At 45.2% G+C, this 17,403-nt stretch overlaps 2 protein-coding genes across 2 annotated transcripts in view; one reads left to right on the top strand and one right to left on the bottom strand.

The window, feature by feature from the left end:
- Positions 1 to 17,403, top strand: part of beat-VII (beaten path VII) — a 36,685-nt gene that overhangs the window by 14,111 nt on the left and 5,171 nt on the right. The window contains exons 2-8 of the mRNA NM_170283.4: positions 965 to 1,074; positions 4,160 to 4,258; positions 4,504 to 4,639; positions 4,728 to 4,864; positions 5,529 to 5,760; positions 6,126 to 6,321; positions 16,469 to 16,863. Of these exons, the coding sequence (NP_733162.2) occupies positions 965 to 1,074; positions 4,160 to 4,258; positions 4,504 to 4,639; positions 4,728 to 4,864; positions 5,529 to 5,760; positions 6,126 to 6,321; positions 16,469 to 16,863 (1,305 nt within the window). The remainder of the gene's footprint in view (positions 1 to 964; positions 1,075 to 4,159; positions 4,259 to 4,503; positions 4,640 to 4,727; positions 4,865 to 5,528; positions 5,761 to 6,125; positions 6,322 to 16,468; positions 16,864 to 17,403) is intronic.
- Tb (Tubby) lies at positions 10,325 to 11,416 on the bottom strand. The gene is made up of 2 exons (NM_143237.4): positions 11,313 to 11,416; positions 10,325 to 11,251 (listed from the first exon to the last, which is right to left on the bottom strand). The coding sequence occupies exons 1-2, from the start codon at positions 11,325 to 11,327 to the stop codon at positions 10,415 to 10,417; spliced, it is 852 nt and encodes a 283-aa protein (NP_651494.1). The 5' UTR covers positions 11,328 to 11,416; the 3' UTR covers positions 10,325 to 10,414.

The following is a 17,403-nucleotide window of genomic DNA, read 5'->3' as shown; positions in this document are numbered from 1 at the left end:
ATAAATGAAAATGGAAGCGGAATTGGCGCCACAGTATACGGCCTTCAAATGGGGGCAATGTGTTTGCCCTGGGCCACTTTGTATCTTAATTATGATTGCGAACGGCGGCAGCGCTGGCACATTCAAAAGTATTGATTTTTGGACAAGTAATATCCAAAGCCAATTGGGAAAATTGGCGCAAACAAAAAAATGTCTAATTTTCAATGGCAATTCCCGGATTGTCTGCCTCGTCAATGACACATGCAAAGTTTTTCTCATAATTTTATGTACCCAACAAATCACCAAAAAAGTGACTTCATTTAACGTGCTTGTTATTTGCCCAGAACACATACTAAATGTCATCAACTGCCGGGCAGAACAGACGGTGACATTACGTATACGCAGCGGTGGTCAGCCTTGTGTGTAAACTGTGGAAAATATATATTTTCAATTTTTTTTTAAAGCTCAATTCAGTGCCTTGCCACTTTGGTCGTACGTGCTGGCTGGGAAAAATGTCGTTTAAACGGCACCCAAGTAGCACAAATAATCCCCCACAGCCACCCTGTCCAGCCATTTCCTTCGTGTGAAAAATGGAGCTTGGGTGACACCAGAAGGGGCTGCAAATATTTGACACCCCAGCTGCAGAACCGACGCACTCATTCCGGTCCCCGGCGTGCAGGCGCAAAAATTTCTCATGTGCACTTTGGCAAACAAATTAAGATTTATTGAGCCAGGTCGAAGGACACAGACCCGTAATCTGCCAGTTCACTGGAGTATCTTTCGTTCGAGGCCCGGCCGCAATATCGATATTCCGTAGAAAGAAACGTTGTAAATGACCTGCATGCACCGAATACTTTCCATTTGGCCAAGCCTTTTAATAGTTTTTCAATTAAACCACAATTGGGCGAACTTTCCATTGTAATGGCCCCTTTGTTGCAAGCAATTACTAGTATACTCACATGTTTGTACCTCTCTGCCGTTTCAGATGGACAATCGGATGTGCTGGTGAATCTAGTGGTGCCGCGATATGTGGAGCGCGGATCGAGTGCCACCTTCAAATGCACGCACAATGTCCGGCCGGAAATACTGTTCAAGGTAAGTGAGTGCGGATTGGATTAAGTTCCATGTCATGCATACGCACATAAATTATGGAAAGTGCATTAAAAACTTTAAATTGAAAAATAAAAATTGCCGTCCATGGCGGCCGGGCGCAAAGAAACTTTGTTCGCCTTGTGCTATTTTGTGGGCGAAAAGTTTCCGGCACTGTGACAAACACAACCACCACGACGACGAGCCGTATCCTTCGGGCAGGAGCAGAACTTTCGTGCCGCAACTTTGTGGCAGTCAAAGGAATCCCGCACCGCGGACCCACTCGGCCCACAAAAAAAGTTGCACTCAAAGTGCCATTCCGCTCCATCGAATCCGTAGTGGCGGGGCCGTAAACCTTTTACCGCTTCCGCTTCTCAATATCGTCTCAGACTCAGACTGGCGGCAATTAATTTCACTTCAGTTTACTTAATTCCATCACGAAATATCAACAGACACGCACTTGCGTACGCCAAAATCATTGCCAAGCCTTCGAGCCATTGGGTTTATGGCCAACTGCCATGGAGGAGTAAACTTGACCGAGTGAACGAATTTTCTGCTATATACTTTCAATTTAGTTGTGAACTCTTGCTGTGGCCACTTTGGTGGCACTTTTCATACCGATGCCGATTGAAGGTCGGTCAACCTGACGTTTTGCCCGCTCTAAGTACCATAAAAAAGCGTACAAATTTTATGGCTCACGATGGCAGAGCTCCACTGGCCAACATTAGCTGCATATTGATTACTTTTTCCTGGAACCAGGATGGATTTAGAACACAACCAAGTTGATGTTGAGAGTTAGGAGGCACGTGACATTGTTGGGCCAAACCGAACCTTCACTTGAATGACATGGAGTAAACGGAATTCCATGTCGTGTTTCCGGATCGTGACCCGGGGCAACTTTAAGCCGCCATTGTGGTGTCTCATTTGCATGGAAATTCGCGGATATATTCCATTGCCCGTGTCGCCGTCCGCCAAAAGTGTCAACTAACAAATTTAATGCGCCGCTGAGCCGCGCAAATTTGAAGTTGGCTGCGGGGCGGGAAACATGCACAATTAGCTGACCGACCAAATAGCCAAATACCCGCCAAACAGCCAAACATACCACTCAAATGTAGACATTTATTTATTTGGCCAGTCGGTCGAGTTGTGGGCGGGCCAGAGCAATAGCTAATTAGTATAATTAACTATATAAGCGAGTGCGCTCGGCTGGCCGCCATTCGAATTGTTGCACGAAGCGTGGCAAATTGTGTGGAAGTGGCACTAAAAAGGCAATTAAAACGCAAATGCTAACTGTAAGGGGATCCTTTACACATGTAGGACATAATTTTTTTGCCCAAAGAAATTATACCTACCGGTTGTTGTATACATTCAAATTAAATAAACTAATTACGGAGTGAGTCCGAAGCCTGGAAATTTGGCCCGAAAATCGGGAGTCCCAGCCGCTCATTAATGAGCTTTTGATTTACCACTTTTCAGACTTTGTGTATTATTTGTGTCAACTGAAAGGATGGGGAAATTCCGTCCCATATGCGTGTCCTAATAAGGCCAAACATAAACAAAGGCCGAAAGTCAAAAGAAATGAAGTCGAGCGCAGGCAGGCACGCCAAAGTACACATATGGCGTTCTGACTAAGCGAGCAAACACATCAACGGAAAAGGTAAATATCAGGAGGTCCGTTGTTTTTCATTAGCCCGAGATCCATTGGCGATATTGCGGCGATAGGGAGTTGCATGTCAAGTCGAGGGAAAATGTTTGAAACGACCACAAGTGGTTGATAAAACTCGATGCGTGTCTGGCGGTCCTAGAGTGCGCTAATGGCCGGTCTTACGAGATCCCGAGTTTTCAATATGTTTGTTGCCCTGCTAGTGTTTGCCCTCTCATTACGACCACGTGTGGCTGAGTGGTTGGTTGTGCGGCCTCTATTGATTGACCAGCACAGCGCTAAACACACAAAGGCACACACATACACACACACGTCGACGCTGGCTTGAGTAATGGCAACATTCGGGGCACAAATTACGCATACGCCTTGCCTGCCGCGGACACATTCAATAAGCACATTAATATTATTAAGTTGCGTGCAATCAATGCAATTTATCCCACGCGTGTCAATCGGTCCATCACCAGACGTCTAGAGTCACCTGAGCTGGTGTAGGTCAACAGGGTGCAGTGACCAAATTTCCCATTTAATATGGTTTTTATACTATATTAATTATATTATCTTACTTTATATGCAAATGCCTCGTTTTTAAAGAGTAATTGGACATCGGCAGTTATTAGAGACAAAGTACTGTTGCCACAAGAAAAATAAATTACTTTTCAACTTTAATCCGCCGCTGAAATTCCCCGCTGAAATGTGATTAAAGTAAGCACATAAATGCGGGCGTTAAAAAATATGCATAATAAATAAATGCTGGGCGTAATTAAAAATGGTCGACAAGAGCCGCATATCCGGCCAGAAAAGCGTTGTCAGCGCGGCTAGTTTTAAGTTGAATGTGGAAAACTTGCGCATGAAAATTAATTTCCATTTTCATTATTCATATTTGTCGTTGTCGTAAGCCCCCACGTACCACGCCCCGCGCCCCACGAAAAGCAGGAAACAACTTTTTGTGTCCCAGTGCAAGTTTCGCTTGTAGATTTTGTTTTTAATTGCATGGGGTGACATGCGCCAACACCCCACTTATTCTGTGGAATGGCAGTGCCATTGCCATTCCGATAAAAACGTTTTATTATTTACAGTTTACGGTTTAACGCGCTAACAACAACTCGCCGTCGAAATTATTCAGTTAGCGCAACTTGTTGCCAAGTTAAAATCCTCTGCAGTTGGCAGGGAATTGAGGCGTTTTTTGGTCGGATTGCGTAACGTTCGAAATTGTGCAACACCATTTAAGCCATATATTAATGTCCCACTACAGTATTAAGTGATCCTTGGGCCGAGGACAGCCATCAAAGCCGACGCATTCAATCACTGTCAGAAGCAGCAATTCGGCAAATGAATCGAATGAATCGGAAACCGAATCTGATTGTGGGGGCGGCCGGGTAATCATGGCTTGCTTTCTTTTAATATTGGTAAATGTTCTTTGTTTTGCAGGTTACATGGCTGAAGGTTGACAAGGGCAAGTTCTTTGAATTCATAAACGGACGAAATCCGCCATTCCGTAACTCAACCATCGAGGGAGCCGAAATCGACGTAAGTACCAAATGATGCCAGTGTTTCGGCCAACTATTTACTTAATCGTCATTACCGCTGTCACTTCGCGATTTTGGTAATCATTCTACAATTTGACATGTTTAAATAAGTCCGTAAATTGAAGCTAATTGGAAGGCACTTGCTGCACATGCGAGATGTCCTGCTGATCAATTGATTTGTTAATGTGCTTTTTGTGTCCCTGCACTTTTCTAATTTGTCCATTCCACGCCCCCTTCAATTAACAGTGGGACAATTCCAACGAGCAGCAGGTGACACTGAAGGATGTCCAGTTCGATCTATCCGGCCAATTCTACTGCGAGGTCTCCACGGACACCCCCATTTTTACCAAGGCCAGCGCCGATGAGCTGATGAGCGTGTTCTGTGCGTAACAATTTACTTTATCCAACCACCAGCGGCGAACAGTTCCTCTAATTATGGTATACCATTCCCCACACTTGTACACTTGCAGTGCCCCAGACGGGTCCGCCCACCATTAAGTTTCGCAAGCGAACGCCCTTCGCGGTGGGCGAGAAACTTTTCGCCCTGTGCAACACCACCCGCGGCCGGCCTGCGCCGCACATCACGTGGCTAATCAATGGGAAAAAGGTGCGTATGCGTGATATTTGAAGCAGCCAATTCGACGATTGCGCAATTCAATTGTTTGGCGTAATCAGAGTCCAATTGCAATGGATTATTTACGGCAAGGCAGCTATGTGCGAAAAATGCCGCCGGGCGGGAGGTTAATCAGTGGCAAACGACTGCCAGGGGATGTGAATTTGGATGTGGATGTGGCATGCAGTGCATTAAGATTAACATCAGTTTAAGCCATTTTATAATTATGGCCTACATGGGCGGCCAGGACAGCTTTCATTTTAATTGCACATGCCCGTTGGCCAGCTGCTGTTGGCGGCGAGAGGAAATGAAATTTATATAAATTCATTATGGCTGCCCGGGCAACTCTAAAATGAAATTTATTCATAAACGCGCGCCGCTGGCTATGGGAAATGGCAACAACTGCAGCACTGTGTGGCCAGCAGATGAGCAGATGTGGGACTAGCCCTTCGGGGCCTGATCCATATTTAATTTAAGCCGGACGCTCGTGTCCAGATGTGCCACTGGAATGGGCAATGGGATTTGACATTCAAGTGACTTCTGTGCGCAGCCAAATGTAATTGTTATTGTTGAGCTGGCCGCGTCATGTGCTGTCCATCCATACAATTCACTCGCCCACTGACTCATCGCCCTTTCGGGCTCCTTTGTGTATCGACAGGTGGAGGACAGGTACGTGCGCACCCACCACGTGTTCTCCTTCAATGGGAAGCACCAGCACCAGCGTCGCACGCAGCAGCAGCAGCAGACGCAGCTGAGTCAGCAGCAGCTGCAGCAGCAGTATTTCCAGCAGCAGTACTTCAACCAGTACCATCAGCAGTATCACATCCCCGTTGGCCAATTCATGGATCGCTACGACAAAAGCCTACGATGGCCAGCAGGAGCACGAGCGGGTGAGTAGCCATTGTCCACGGAGAACAGTAGACTGCCAGAAAAAAGTCAGGAAACGGGACAGCAAATTATAAGATATCAGTATCAAATGCAGTAATTATTTTGATATTAATTGCAAGAAATGTTTGAACACTAGTAGTTCAAGTAATTGTTAGATAATCTGGCTCATTTTTTATGCCTAAAAAACAAAAATAAACTATTCTCTCCGTGTATCTGCAATTGGCAAGACAATAAGCTGTGAATCACCACTGGCTAATGCGGCATTTCTGTGCTGTTTGAGCTCCAAACGAGGGTCTGCAGCGTTTACGTTAATTAGTTTGATTGCTGACCTGTGCCTCTTTTGCCAATCTATTCCTCGGCATTGCAGATGAGTTCCCGCACTTTTTGTCGCACCACCATGAGGGGCACGGTCACCACGGTAGCCTGTACAACAATCCGTTTGGATCGCTGGCCAACTACCATGACGTGGGCGAGTTCCACGAGGTGCATCAGCGCAACTACGACAGCAACAAGAAGAACATGGAGCTGAAGAAGCAGCAGCAGATGGAGATGAAGAAGCACAGGTGAGTGGCGGGGGCAGGAATGCAAGGACATTAATCATGTCGACCTCGACCGTTACCTGGATAGACTTGGATGGACCCTGAACTGTATTTATGGGCTATACAAATTAAAAAGCTGCAACTTTTAGAAGGCAGCTTAGATGTACTATGTACATAGGTAACCAAAGGGCATGAAAAGTTTTCGCACCGCCAGCACCGCAAACTTTTCATATTCTTATCAATTTCCCAGGTTGCGTGTGTGGCGTGTTTATTAAAGTTTCCTTATCTATGGTCTAAAAGGATTTTGCCCGGCTAAAGCCAACTGCTGTTGGCACATTGTTAGAGTTGGTTGCCTTGCCCGGCGTCTTGTGCCTTTTGTTGTATAACGCATAAATACATTTTGTGGCTCCTTGTGGTTGGTACCCCTTACTTGGCTGGATTTTCGAAATCTTTACGTGGCGCGATTGGATGTGAAACGTAAATGAATGCAATAAATTATTTACGTTCACCTGTGATATTAAAAATCAAGGGAAGAAACTTTTCCAATATAACAACTTTTGGCCCCTTAACTTTTGGAGGAGTGTAAGGACGAGGTAGCATACTGTATATGATCCGGGTGCGGTGGGCCAGGAGCAGGAGCAGGGGCAGGAGTAGGGGAGCTGGCCAAGAGCGGATTGGGGTGGGCGTGGGCGTAGGGCGAGGTGTCAGCTTAATGAAAGCCACGAGTCGCCTGGTGCTTCCACGAAGTAGCTGTTCTTTGATGTCGGCATTGCACATACGCCACGTGCCACGTCTTGGGGGGTCATGGATTGGTGGATTGGAGGTTAGGGGTCGAAACTCGAGGGCTGGGGTTTAAGCCGCTTGAAATAGAAATGGTCCTGCAAACAAGTTGAATGCAGAGCACTCAGGAGCCATATCCATGACCCGTCAGCCTGGCAGCTATTGTACTAGCAACCACCTAGCAACTAGCACCTGAGCACTCAGCCCAACCCTTCCAATTCGATTGGCCGAGTGGGTTGACAAATTACGGACGGGGTAAAAATGGAAAAAAGTTCGACCAGCTCAAATGTCACGGCCCTTGGTAATTGGCAAATGAATTTGCCATTTAAAGACGGTTACTTGCCGCTTGGCTTTCGCATTAGCATAAGCCGAAAAGTTTCGAATTCAGCCTTCGTAGATTCCCGAGTTTATGGCCGTTAAAAGTTAGCGACGCGCATGTGTGTGCGAAATAAACCCACTTGGTTAATTTGCCATAAAGTAAAAACCATAATTTACACTCGTGCCATTTCCTCGCCTGGTAATTAGCGAATGCTAATTGCATTTGCCGCGGGAAAGAAACCAAACCGAATGCACGAGCAGTGCGGAAAACTATTTTATAAATAATTTCCCGCAACTCAGAGTGCTGCTGCTGTAAGTAGATGTGGCAGGTAGTCCTGGAGTGGGTGTAAGGCGATGATGGAGGGTCTGGCGCGGAACTAATTTCGCTGAGAGCCCAATGGCAATATGAAATAATTTATATTCAAAGCGCACGAGGCTCCAATGCTTAACATAAGCTTAGGTACTGGCAGGCAGATTGGATTCCTTTAACTGCAGGAATATGTTATGCTCTTTAGGGTAAAGTTAGACTAGAAGTACTGCAAACAAACTACGTAGCAAGGATTTATATAATCACCGTATGTAAAGGCTAGGGAATATATCAATATGCAGTTATTCATATCAGAAATACTTTTTATATTATCAAGATGCATGCTCTTCAGAAGGCATTTTCAATTACCCTTCTACCCTATGACGGAAACGATAAAATCGTAGTTAACATCAAATTATGAACGATATTTTTTTCACCTGCACAACTGGGCTTAACTATACTGAAAGAGCACCTGCAGACACCTGTAGATGGCTTCAGTTATGGGCTTATGTGGGCGTGATTTCAGCCCCACGACCATAACGAAAACTGTGAAGCCCTTTTGCCATAAAACCATGTGATAAGCGTTGCATATTTATGCAGCCGACTGGCGTAAACTAGTGGAAATTTGCAGTACGGTGGGCAAATGCGGTGGGGTGGGGAGATGGCGGAAAAGTGCACATGCAACAGAAGCGAAAACAAAGGCAGGACAAGGCCGAGCGGGGCAACAATAACCAGTAACAGGCAGCGTTTATGTGCATGCCAATGTGCATAAATTCCTTGGGTTCGCTACGCTCATGTTTGTGTTTGTTTTTGAGTTTGTGTGGGTTGCTTGGCTGGAGGCGTGGAATAAACTGCGCTGTTTATTAAGTTTGTGCATCATGGGCGGCATGTGTGGGTGTGGCGAAAATATTCATGTTATTTTATGCAAATGCAATGCTAATGTCACCGCCCATTGCCCTCTGGGCCCAGTGACCTTGCAAGATATATGGGTCTCATAAAACATTGGCTTGGGGTCACTTGAACGCGTGCCAGTAGACTGTGACATCAGCCATGCCAAGTAATTAACCGCTTAACGTGATTACCGACCATTCTGCTGACAGACAGACGGACAGAAAAGTGGCACTCGAAAGGCGGAACATCAAAAGGCTTTCATATTGCCGGAGTGTAGGAGTATATCATGTATTGTTTGGCTTCCACGGCTTTGTTGCCTTCTATTTTCTCTGGAGCACGGCTTGAAGACCCTTTAAGATTGCAACATGAAAAGAACAAAACTGAATGGCAGGCAACGAGCAGACGTTGCACGGCTGAAAAGGCCATAACACGTAGCACTGAATGAACACTTGTCGGGGGAAATGGGCAACAAAGCAGGCAATCCTTCTGCACAACGAACACAATGCACTCTTATTCGAAAAGAAAAAATTGTTAAAACAATGCATCTTAGCTGTAGAAGATATTCTCTTCAAAATAACATATATGTTATAAATAAGCCTGCTGAAAATTAATTAAAAATCTTAAAGTATAATACTTTGCATACCTTTCAAACAGATATTACCTCTCTCAAGGGTAGGTAGTGCAGTGTTCATGAGAAAGATGGTTCAGAATGGGCCAGCAAGGACACGGCAACAGGAATGGGAATCGTGGGCTTTATGCAGTCAAAAAGTAGTTTACACGTTGTTGCACAATTTATGTTTGTGCAACACGTAAGGCCTTTTGTGGCAGGCCCACGCCAGCAGAGAACTAAATGTTGGGCAGGTCTGAAGGTCCTTGTCTGCGTCTAGTTGCAACCTGGCTTTTATTCCGGCAGCTTGCTTGCCCTTTGCACACTTCCTTTGTGCCATAAGCCAGAAGTGCCCGAAAACACAGCACACACGATACATCCGAATGGCAATCCAAAATGCCAACAAGCGGCAGCTTAAATCGGCCACGGGAAACACCTCTTTAATAGGAGCTTCATGACCGTTTTTTCGGTTTCTCCATCGGGGAAATCTGGCCACTTGGCTGCAAATGGAATTGCCATTAAAACTGCATTCTTAAATTATTTTGAGGTATGCCGTTGAGAGGACTTCTGTTGCCGCGCAAGGACTGTGGCGTAACAGAAAACAAAGCAAAGCTTTCTGGTTTAGAAGTTTTGTGGTTTTCTTTGCTTGCTAGCTGAAATTTCACGACGGTCAACAAAGGAGTGCGCTCCAAAATGTAGCTAGTAATTTTCATTTAATTCTCAGTGTGGGTTTCTTTGGCTGCAACAGTGGCAGGACCAAATTGCCACCGACTTGACCCTCAAAAGGGCACCCATTAAATGTCGCGACTGGTCGCGGTCATGAAGCGCCAGAAATTGGCTCTGTGCGGCGGTAATTAGCCCAGACCAGTTGGCCCTGATCGCGTGTATGGTGGTAGTACTTTAGGACGGGTCAACACTGGTCGTCGGTGACGTGCCATAAACCGCTGGCAACGAATCCGGTGTCAGAGGGCATGCACTTAAATTTACAACCCCTTTTAAACCCAAACCCTCCAATGCCAATGCGCTTTTAGTTTTAATTGCTGCTCAGGCTCTGGCCGATAGTGGCTACAAGGCGCTGAAATGACTTCCTGCATTAATCTCGACAGCAACAATATATCGGGCATACATTAAGTTAAGTTTATATTTTATACGGTAGCACTTAAAGGAGAATGTGTGAGCTAATTCGTAAATAAGAATGTGGTCTTGCAGGTTTCCTACTTGACCTTGTTCACAGGCAGGTACGTGGCACTAGGCGCTGCGGCTGGTGGTGGAATATATCCTGCCGAAGGAGCCTCCAGTTCGGCGCTTACACTTCCGCTGGAAGGCCGACGCTCATCAATCAGCTGCACCTGCTGCTGTTGCTGTTGCTGCTGCTGCTCTTGCTGTTGCTGCACTTTGGTGGCAAAGTCCAGGACTGGTGCCACGCCTCCGTTGTAGGAGGTGCTGGCTCCACCCAGACGCTCGTACTCCTGCTGAATGGTACGCTGGGCATTGATGGCGTCCTGCTGGGTGCGGTACTTGACGAAATGCACCTCCGGCTTGCTGGCGCTCACATGGTTCAGGTTCTGCAGCTGGTTGGCCAGGCTGGACAGATCACCCTGTTTGGTCAGGACATAGATGGCGGTCTGCTGCTCGGCAGCCTGCTTGGCCAAGGCCAGAGCGGCGTTCTCCAGACCCTTATTCTCGGGGGCCCTGATGAAAACCACACGGAGGTTCTTCTTCAGAGTAGCAGCCAGATCACTGACACTCTTATTATCCTCAAAATCGGCCTCGGGAGCGGAGTAGGTGAAGAACTCCTTGTTAAATTCGGTGTTTACAGGAGCGTAGTTAGTGGAATAAGATCCCCCGGACAGGGAACCACTAGAAAGGGAACCACCAGAAATGGAGCCACCTGAGATGGAGCCACCTGAGATGGAGCCACCTGAGATCGAGCCTCCAGAGATGGAGCCTCCAGACAGAGAGCCTCCCGAGATGGATCCGCCTGATCCAATGCCAGCTCCATAGTTATAGCCGCCTACATCAGCGCGAGCCACAGCCAAGACAGCAAAAATCTGGCAAAGAAAGCTCAGGTTAATCCAACTATTTCAAACTAATAATACCATTTAAACTTACAATAAATCCACGCATATTGATAGCCCTATCCTAGCCAATATTCGATCCAATCTGTTAACGTGTTGGGCACGCCGGGAGGTGTAAACTGTTAATGCTACAGCCCATCTTGTCGAGGGGCGTTTTTATAGCCCGACCCTAATCAGGTCCAATATAAGATGCAGATTTTCGTGATGAGACAGCGGGTGTAGCCCATGCCATTGATGCTAATCCAGCACAAATACCAATACCCGTTGCAGGTGACGCAAAGCCCTCAAAACTGTATCCGCCAGCATTTGTTTGCATAAATTCGAAAACGGTTTGCCAATTTCGTTGGCAATGAAATGCAAAAACAAACCACGACGGAACTGGATGTTGGTAGGCCAAACCAGAAATTATGGCCACTTAAGTGGAGCAATGCCATGCGATTTGCATAGCTGGTCGTATTTAATTAATTGCAGTACAGCCATATAGCTGGCGAAAAAAGGAAGAAAATAAATCAATTACAGTGTCCACAGAATTCTGCGAATGATTGGTCAAATTCAATATTAATTAATTCAGTCAATATATCTTTCCGGCAATTGCAAATTGGTAAACCGTGGCAGTGAATACTGGCTATGATGGATCACAAATCAATCGCTAATCGAGCTGCGACTCTCTGCCGACTGTCCACCGTATCTAGTTTATGATACATAATTTCGATTTCGTAAACACACTGACTAGCAACAAAAAACAAAAGGGGCGCAGACAAAAAACCTATTTATGCAAATTAACCCCATATCGCTTGTGGCATTTTTGTGTGGTTTAGGGATTTGTTTTATTGTGTTTTCAATTTGCATATTACTGGGCATTTATGATGGCATTCATAGTGGAATTTGATATGCTTGATTCATTCATCGATTGCCCAATTGAACTTAAGGTTAGAGCCATTCGTTGCATACTTATAGGGCTGCCAGCAGTGGCTGTCAAACTGTTACGCCGGTAATGAACTTAGCCCCAATGTCTGTTGGCCCTGTGGCGCTTGCCATCGAAATGCAATCAAGCTAATTACGGAAATATGCATTTTTCAAGCCAAACATGAACATGCAACTCCGTGATTGACGATAAATGCCCAATTAAGCCAATTACGAGCGGTTGGTAGCTGGCAGTCGCGTGCAACATGTGTGGCAGCCACAGGCTACCAACTGCTTTTGTAATAATTTGATTTAAACTAAATTTATCAAATTGTTTTTCCTAATTGAGTGGATTTAATGATGAGCGATCGTCTGTCGCTCCCTTAATGAACAATTTTCCGTTTGATTTGACCTCTAATTAGTTGGCCAGCTGAGGTGGAAATATTTGTTTGGCAGCAGGACACGCATGCAATTAATATAAATAGTTCCAGGGGCACTTAATGAAGTTTTCGCATTTGCATTGAAATGCAAAACAACTCGTTCCCTGTCGCTCTCACTGGCATTTGGCCCTGTTTTTTGGCCTGAAAGTAAGGAATCGCCGGATCCGGCGGAATGGAATGGGCCTGCTGCCACTTTATAGTGCATAAATTATTCAATGAACCGCATGCCAGGATGAGTCGGCGGCGACAAAAGAAGCTCCGCTGTCAGTTATAATTTCACACGCATAACAGTTGCCGTTGTCAGTTGTGGTGGTGGTGGTAGGAAAGGTAGCTAACGGTGCCAATGGAGTTTCCTGTCGACATACACTGCACAAATTATTTTAATTTGGCTAAAAGCGCAAGCAACAGCTTATGGGAGAAAGCTATAATCTTGTTGGCGAAATTGCTAAAAAAAAACGTCTTCATTGTCTGTATTTTGATTGGCATTGAGAAAACTGTGCGAACTTTTTTGTCAGTGTTCTGTTGCTGGCTAACCCAGTTTTAAACTTGTTTTTTTTCCAGCGCTCTTTTGTGCGCGCGCGCATTTAAGCCGTAAGTTAGACACTTGTTAGGTCGACATCGACTTGGCATCGCTGCCGATGACGAAACACTTTACACCCATGAATAGTTAATACAAATTAGCTGGCCCTGGGCAATTACTTGGCAACAAAATTTGCATGCGTTGCGCTGTGTAATTTTCGGGTTTCGAAAAGGCGGAGGTTCTAACTCCCGGGCCAGGATTTGATTTTGGCCAAAAGTTTGGGTGGTAATCTGTTTGGTTTCTTTGCCATTTGCCGCTGTAGTTGTTTGCCTGTTGTTGCCAAGTTGCGGCTCACCCAAGTTCCGGTTTCCGATCTCAAGACCTCTTTTTGTGCATGGCGGCATAAGAAATTCATGGTTTTGCTCGTAGCCCTTACGCCCACTTAAGTTGCTTTGCTTGTTCCAGCTAAGTGAGTTGATGGTGGGTCGAATGCTCTTGTTTCGATTGGAAATCTTGTTGCTTCGGACCCTTTAGTGCTGTCGGTTATTCAGAGGGATGGTTTTGGCGAGAAGGAAGCTAAAAGTTTCATACAATAACAATAAAGTTAATGAAAAGGAATTGTAACATCGGTCGGAGTAGCTAATCCTCTTCTATTAGCACGTCAAAAATTGTGTGAGATGGTGATTTTGTGGGATTATATGTTTTACAATATGTTTTTCGTCTGCCGTCAAAAACTTTCTATCAGTGAAAAATAGAAATGATTGCTTTTTATATTAGTAACGCTTATAAGCTGTCAGGTTATACTATGAATTATTTATAGGACCAACCACCTTATGTATGTTTGGTACCAAATCCTAAAAAAAAGTTTGAACAATTTAGATTATTTTATCGGGAAGTTAGTAACTTGGCAGCACTATTTCCGATACTTTTCTGGACTGTCGTGTCTATCATAAATAGCTAATAGGTTCTGTTGCGCTGGCATCGAAGCCGTCGGTTCGTTTGGCTGCGTTCGTAAACGGACTTAGACTGCGGTTTTTGTGGCCCAGAGACACATAAATTTTACACAGCAGGGAGCTGAACGAAACTACATGACTTATCAATTAATTAGGCGCATTTCTCAAATTATCGCCTTGGGCCGGGCCAAAAAACCCAGAAGGCGGTTTTGCATGTCAGCTGCGAGTTAAGATATTCCGCAGTTCCTTGCCAAGGGTAAAACGGAATTTAAAGTGTCATGCCAGACAGCAGTTTCATAACTTTCACGCACACACACACACACATACACACAAACTATTTAAGGACGAGAAGGAGCACAGGGACGAAGACGGAACACCGGGTCCCGCATTTCCGTCTGATTTGAATTGCTCGGCAAGTTTGTTATGTTTTGAACTTGAGCTTCCTGCCACGGCTGCTGATGCTGTTGTCCTAGCTGTTTTGCCCTGAAATTCCCAGCTCCTTGCCCTGTTCTCACTACCGGTGGCAGCGTTTCCTGCGAAAAGTGCGCTGCATAAGGAATTTTATTAAGACAACTGCAGCATGGGAAGTGGATGTGGAAGTAGCTTCGCAGTAACAACAGCTCCGTTGATGATGCCCTGGGTGCAGCTACCAGCTGTCATCATCTGTGGAGCTAGAGTTGAAGCTGGGGCTGGAGCTGTCGAAGGCTTATGGAAGGATGTTGTGCATTTGCTCTGGGTTTCGGCCCGCATTTTTGTTTGCTCTGCTGGCTTAACTGGCTTACTACCGAAGCTGTTGGCTGTCGGCTTCTGCCCTACTGCCACTCGATATTGGTTGAGTTCTCCATGCTTCAATGCTTCTCCAGACCAATTGTTTGGCCTTTGTGCGTGCTACGGCTTGCAAAACATACAAACATTCCAAAATGGAATTAAATGGGAAAAATGTGTACATTTCGGCAAAGGATCCAATATTTGGAATACGCGTGCAGAATGTTTTGTTCTGACCATTTCATTAAACCCAAAGTGCTACCAGCTTTAATAAATGCAAATGAAATCAAATTTCACTGTACAGCCATAATGAAAATTACTTTTCCGATTTGAGTTCCCATTGTGAGGTATTTCAAGCGTATTCAGATGTCGTCTTGTGCCGTCACAATTTGCATGACACTTGCCCATTTTACTTCTAAGTTGCCAAGTGCTCTAGTTGCACAGAGGATATTTTGGAACATACATATATACATACACATCGGAAAAGATTGAAAGAGAAGCAAACACTCCATGGAAAGGCAACTTTTTGCTGACACCTTGCTTTATCAGTGCGAGTGCCTGCGGCATTCGTAGCCCTCCTCTCAGACTCTGAGTTTTGCAGCCAGTGCACTTTAAGCCGAATATTATTTAAATATAATTGTGCTAAAATTCTATGGCATTTACTTTGCAATTTGCATAAGCAGGAAAGTCGGCAGCAAGGACAAGAGATATGCAAATTGTATAATTGTTTAAATGTGACGAAAGTAAACGCTTTTCACTCCAATTTAAAGGCGATTTTGTCATACGAATTTCGATACATCCTGCATATGTAAATGATGGCCATAAACTAGCACTGCGGACAATTGGTTAGACAGCATTAAAGTTTATGGCCTCGACATTAGTTCTTCAAGGATCTGCGAGCGTGTGTGTAAGTATATGCCTGTATCCTGGCAATACCAAAGGTAATTTCGCTGTCATTTTGAATTTGTAATAAACCAACATGTCGCCCCGTACACGAACAAACGAACAAGCACCAGAGTAATTACAGGGGAAGGGATCTGGAAGCCACAAAGCCACACAACCGCTTATCCGCAGATCCGGGTTCATTTGTATGCCGTTCAGGCTTCTTATCAAATATGAAGCAAAGTCGTAAAAGCTAATTAGACTCACAATGTGCGATACGGCTGAATAATGCAAACTAATCTGGTCTGAATGCAGGCAAGCCATTAGAAAGCCTTACCAATCAGCAGAAAGGCAAAAAAAAAAAAAAAAAACCCGCACTCAGATGCCCAATAATCTCTGACATGGTATTTTCTTTCTCGGAAACCGAATGAGCCTCTTTTGCAATCCAGGGGCCATTCAGACTTGTGAAGTTTGTTGTACGGCTATCAATTACTCAGGGGTCTTGGCGAAAATGAAGACAGCTATATGGGTTGTATCCATGAGGCATTGTATGGGAATCAGATGTGCGTGCCCGGCATGTGAAAGCTCCTCTAACTTGGCCGGGCTTTTATTTTGCTTTTCACGTTTGCACACATCAATCATAAAATGCAAATATTTACGATTTTATTTGTGTGCAAATTGCCAGGCACACGGCACATTAAACCCACACTCTCACTTTATGTTGCAGGAACAGCAACCGCAAGTATCGGCGCCACATAAACGAGAACGCCCTGGGCATCATTCGCAGCACCCTGAACAGCGGCGGCTTCGGTCCTCAGGCTCCCAACATGAACAAGGAGCTGGGCATCCCATCAAACGCTGGACCCATGAACCAGCTGGCAGCGGGCTACCAGCGACCGCTTTCGCATCCAGGCGGAGGAAGCGGGGTGGCGGCTGCAGCGGCCGCAGTTACTGCCGCCCAGCAGGAGAAGGGCATGTTCAGCATCAGCCAGCTGAACATCGAGCTCACCGAGGAGCACGTGGGCAGCAACAGTCGCATGGAGATCACCTGCCTGTCCACGATACCGGCGACTGTGGGCCAGGGTGAGCAGTACGCCGACTACAAGACTTACTCAGTGAAAGGTGAGTGTTGGAGATGTTGGAGACCAAATTTATTAAAATTTTTAATTTTATGAAATTTCTAATTTCTTTATAAACAGTGAGAAGGTTAGAAGGTTTATATATTTATAAACAAGAGATAGCTCTTACATTGATTAAACTTTATATTTTCACCTGATCACGGTGCGTATGCGTGATTTGAATAAAGCGGCTGACTCTACATTGTATTCCTGTTTTCCTGTGCATATATATTTACTTTTTTATTTGATATTCCGTAATTCTACACCAGGCAAATATTTGTTTCGAAACACACTCGCCTGAAATTACGACCAGTGAGCTCATCAAAAATGTCCTCGGCGCCACGAAATGGAATCACTGATGAATTTTCGCAAAATAAATTAGTATGATAATGTGCAGGGGCATTGTTATTTGCCCGACTGTCGGAAAGCAAAATCCAACAAGGAATTTTAAAACAAAAGCCATTGCTTTGCCTTTCTCTCAACTGGCAGATTAGGTATTTCGTTCATGGATTTGCTCGTTTGCCAAACTGATGTCGCACATAAA

This window comes from Drosophila melanogaster, chromosome 3R, assembly GCF_000001215.4.
Source record: "Drosophila melanogaster chromosome 3R".
NCBI lineage: Eukaryota > Metazoa > Arthropoda > Insecta > Diptera > Drosophilidae > Drosophila > Drosophila melanogaster.
The sequence above is the reverse complement of the archived record's forward strand: the minus strand, read 5'-3'. Positions and strand labels throughout refer to the sequence as shown.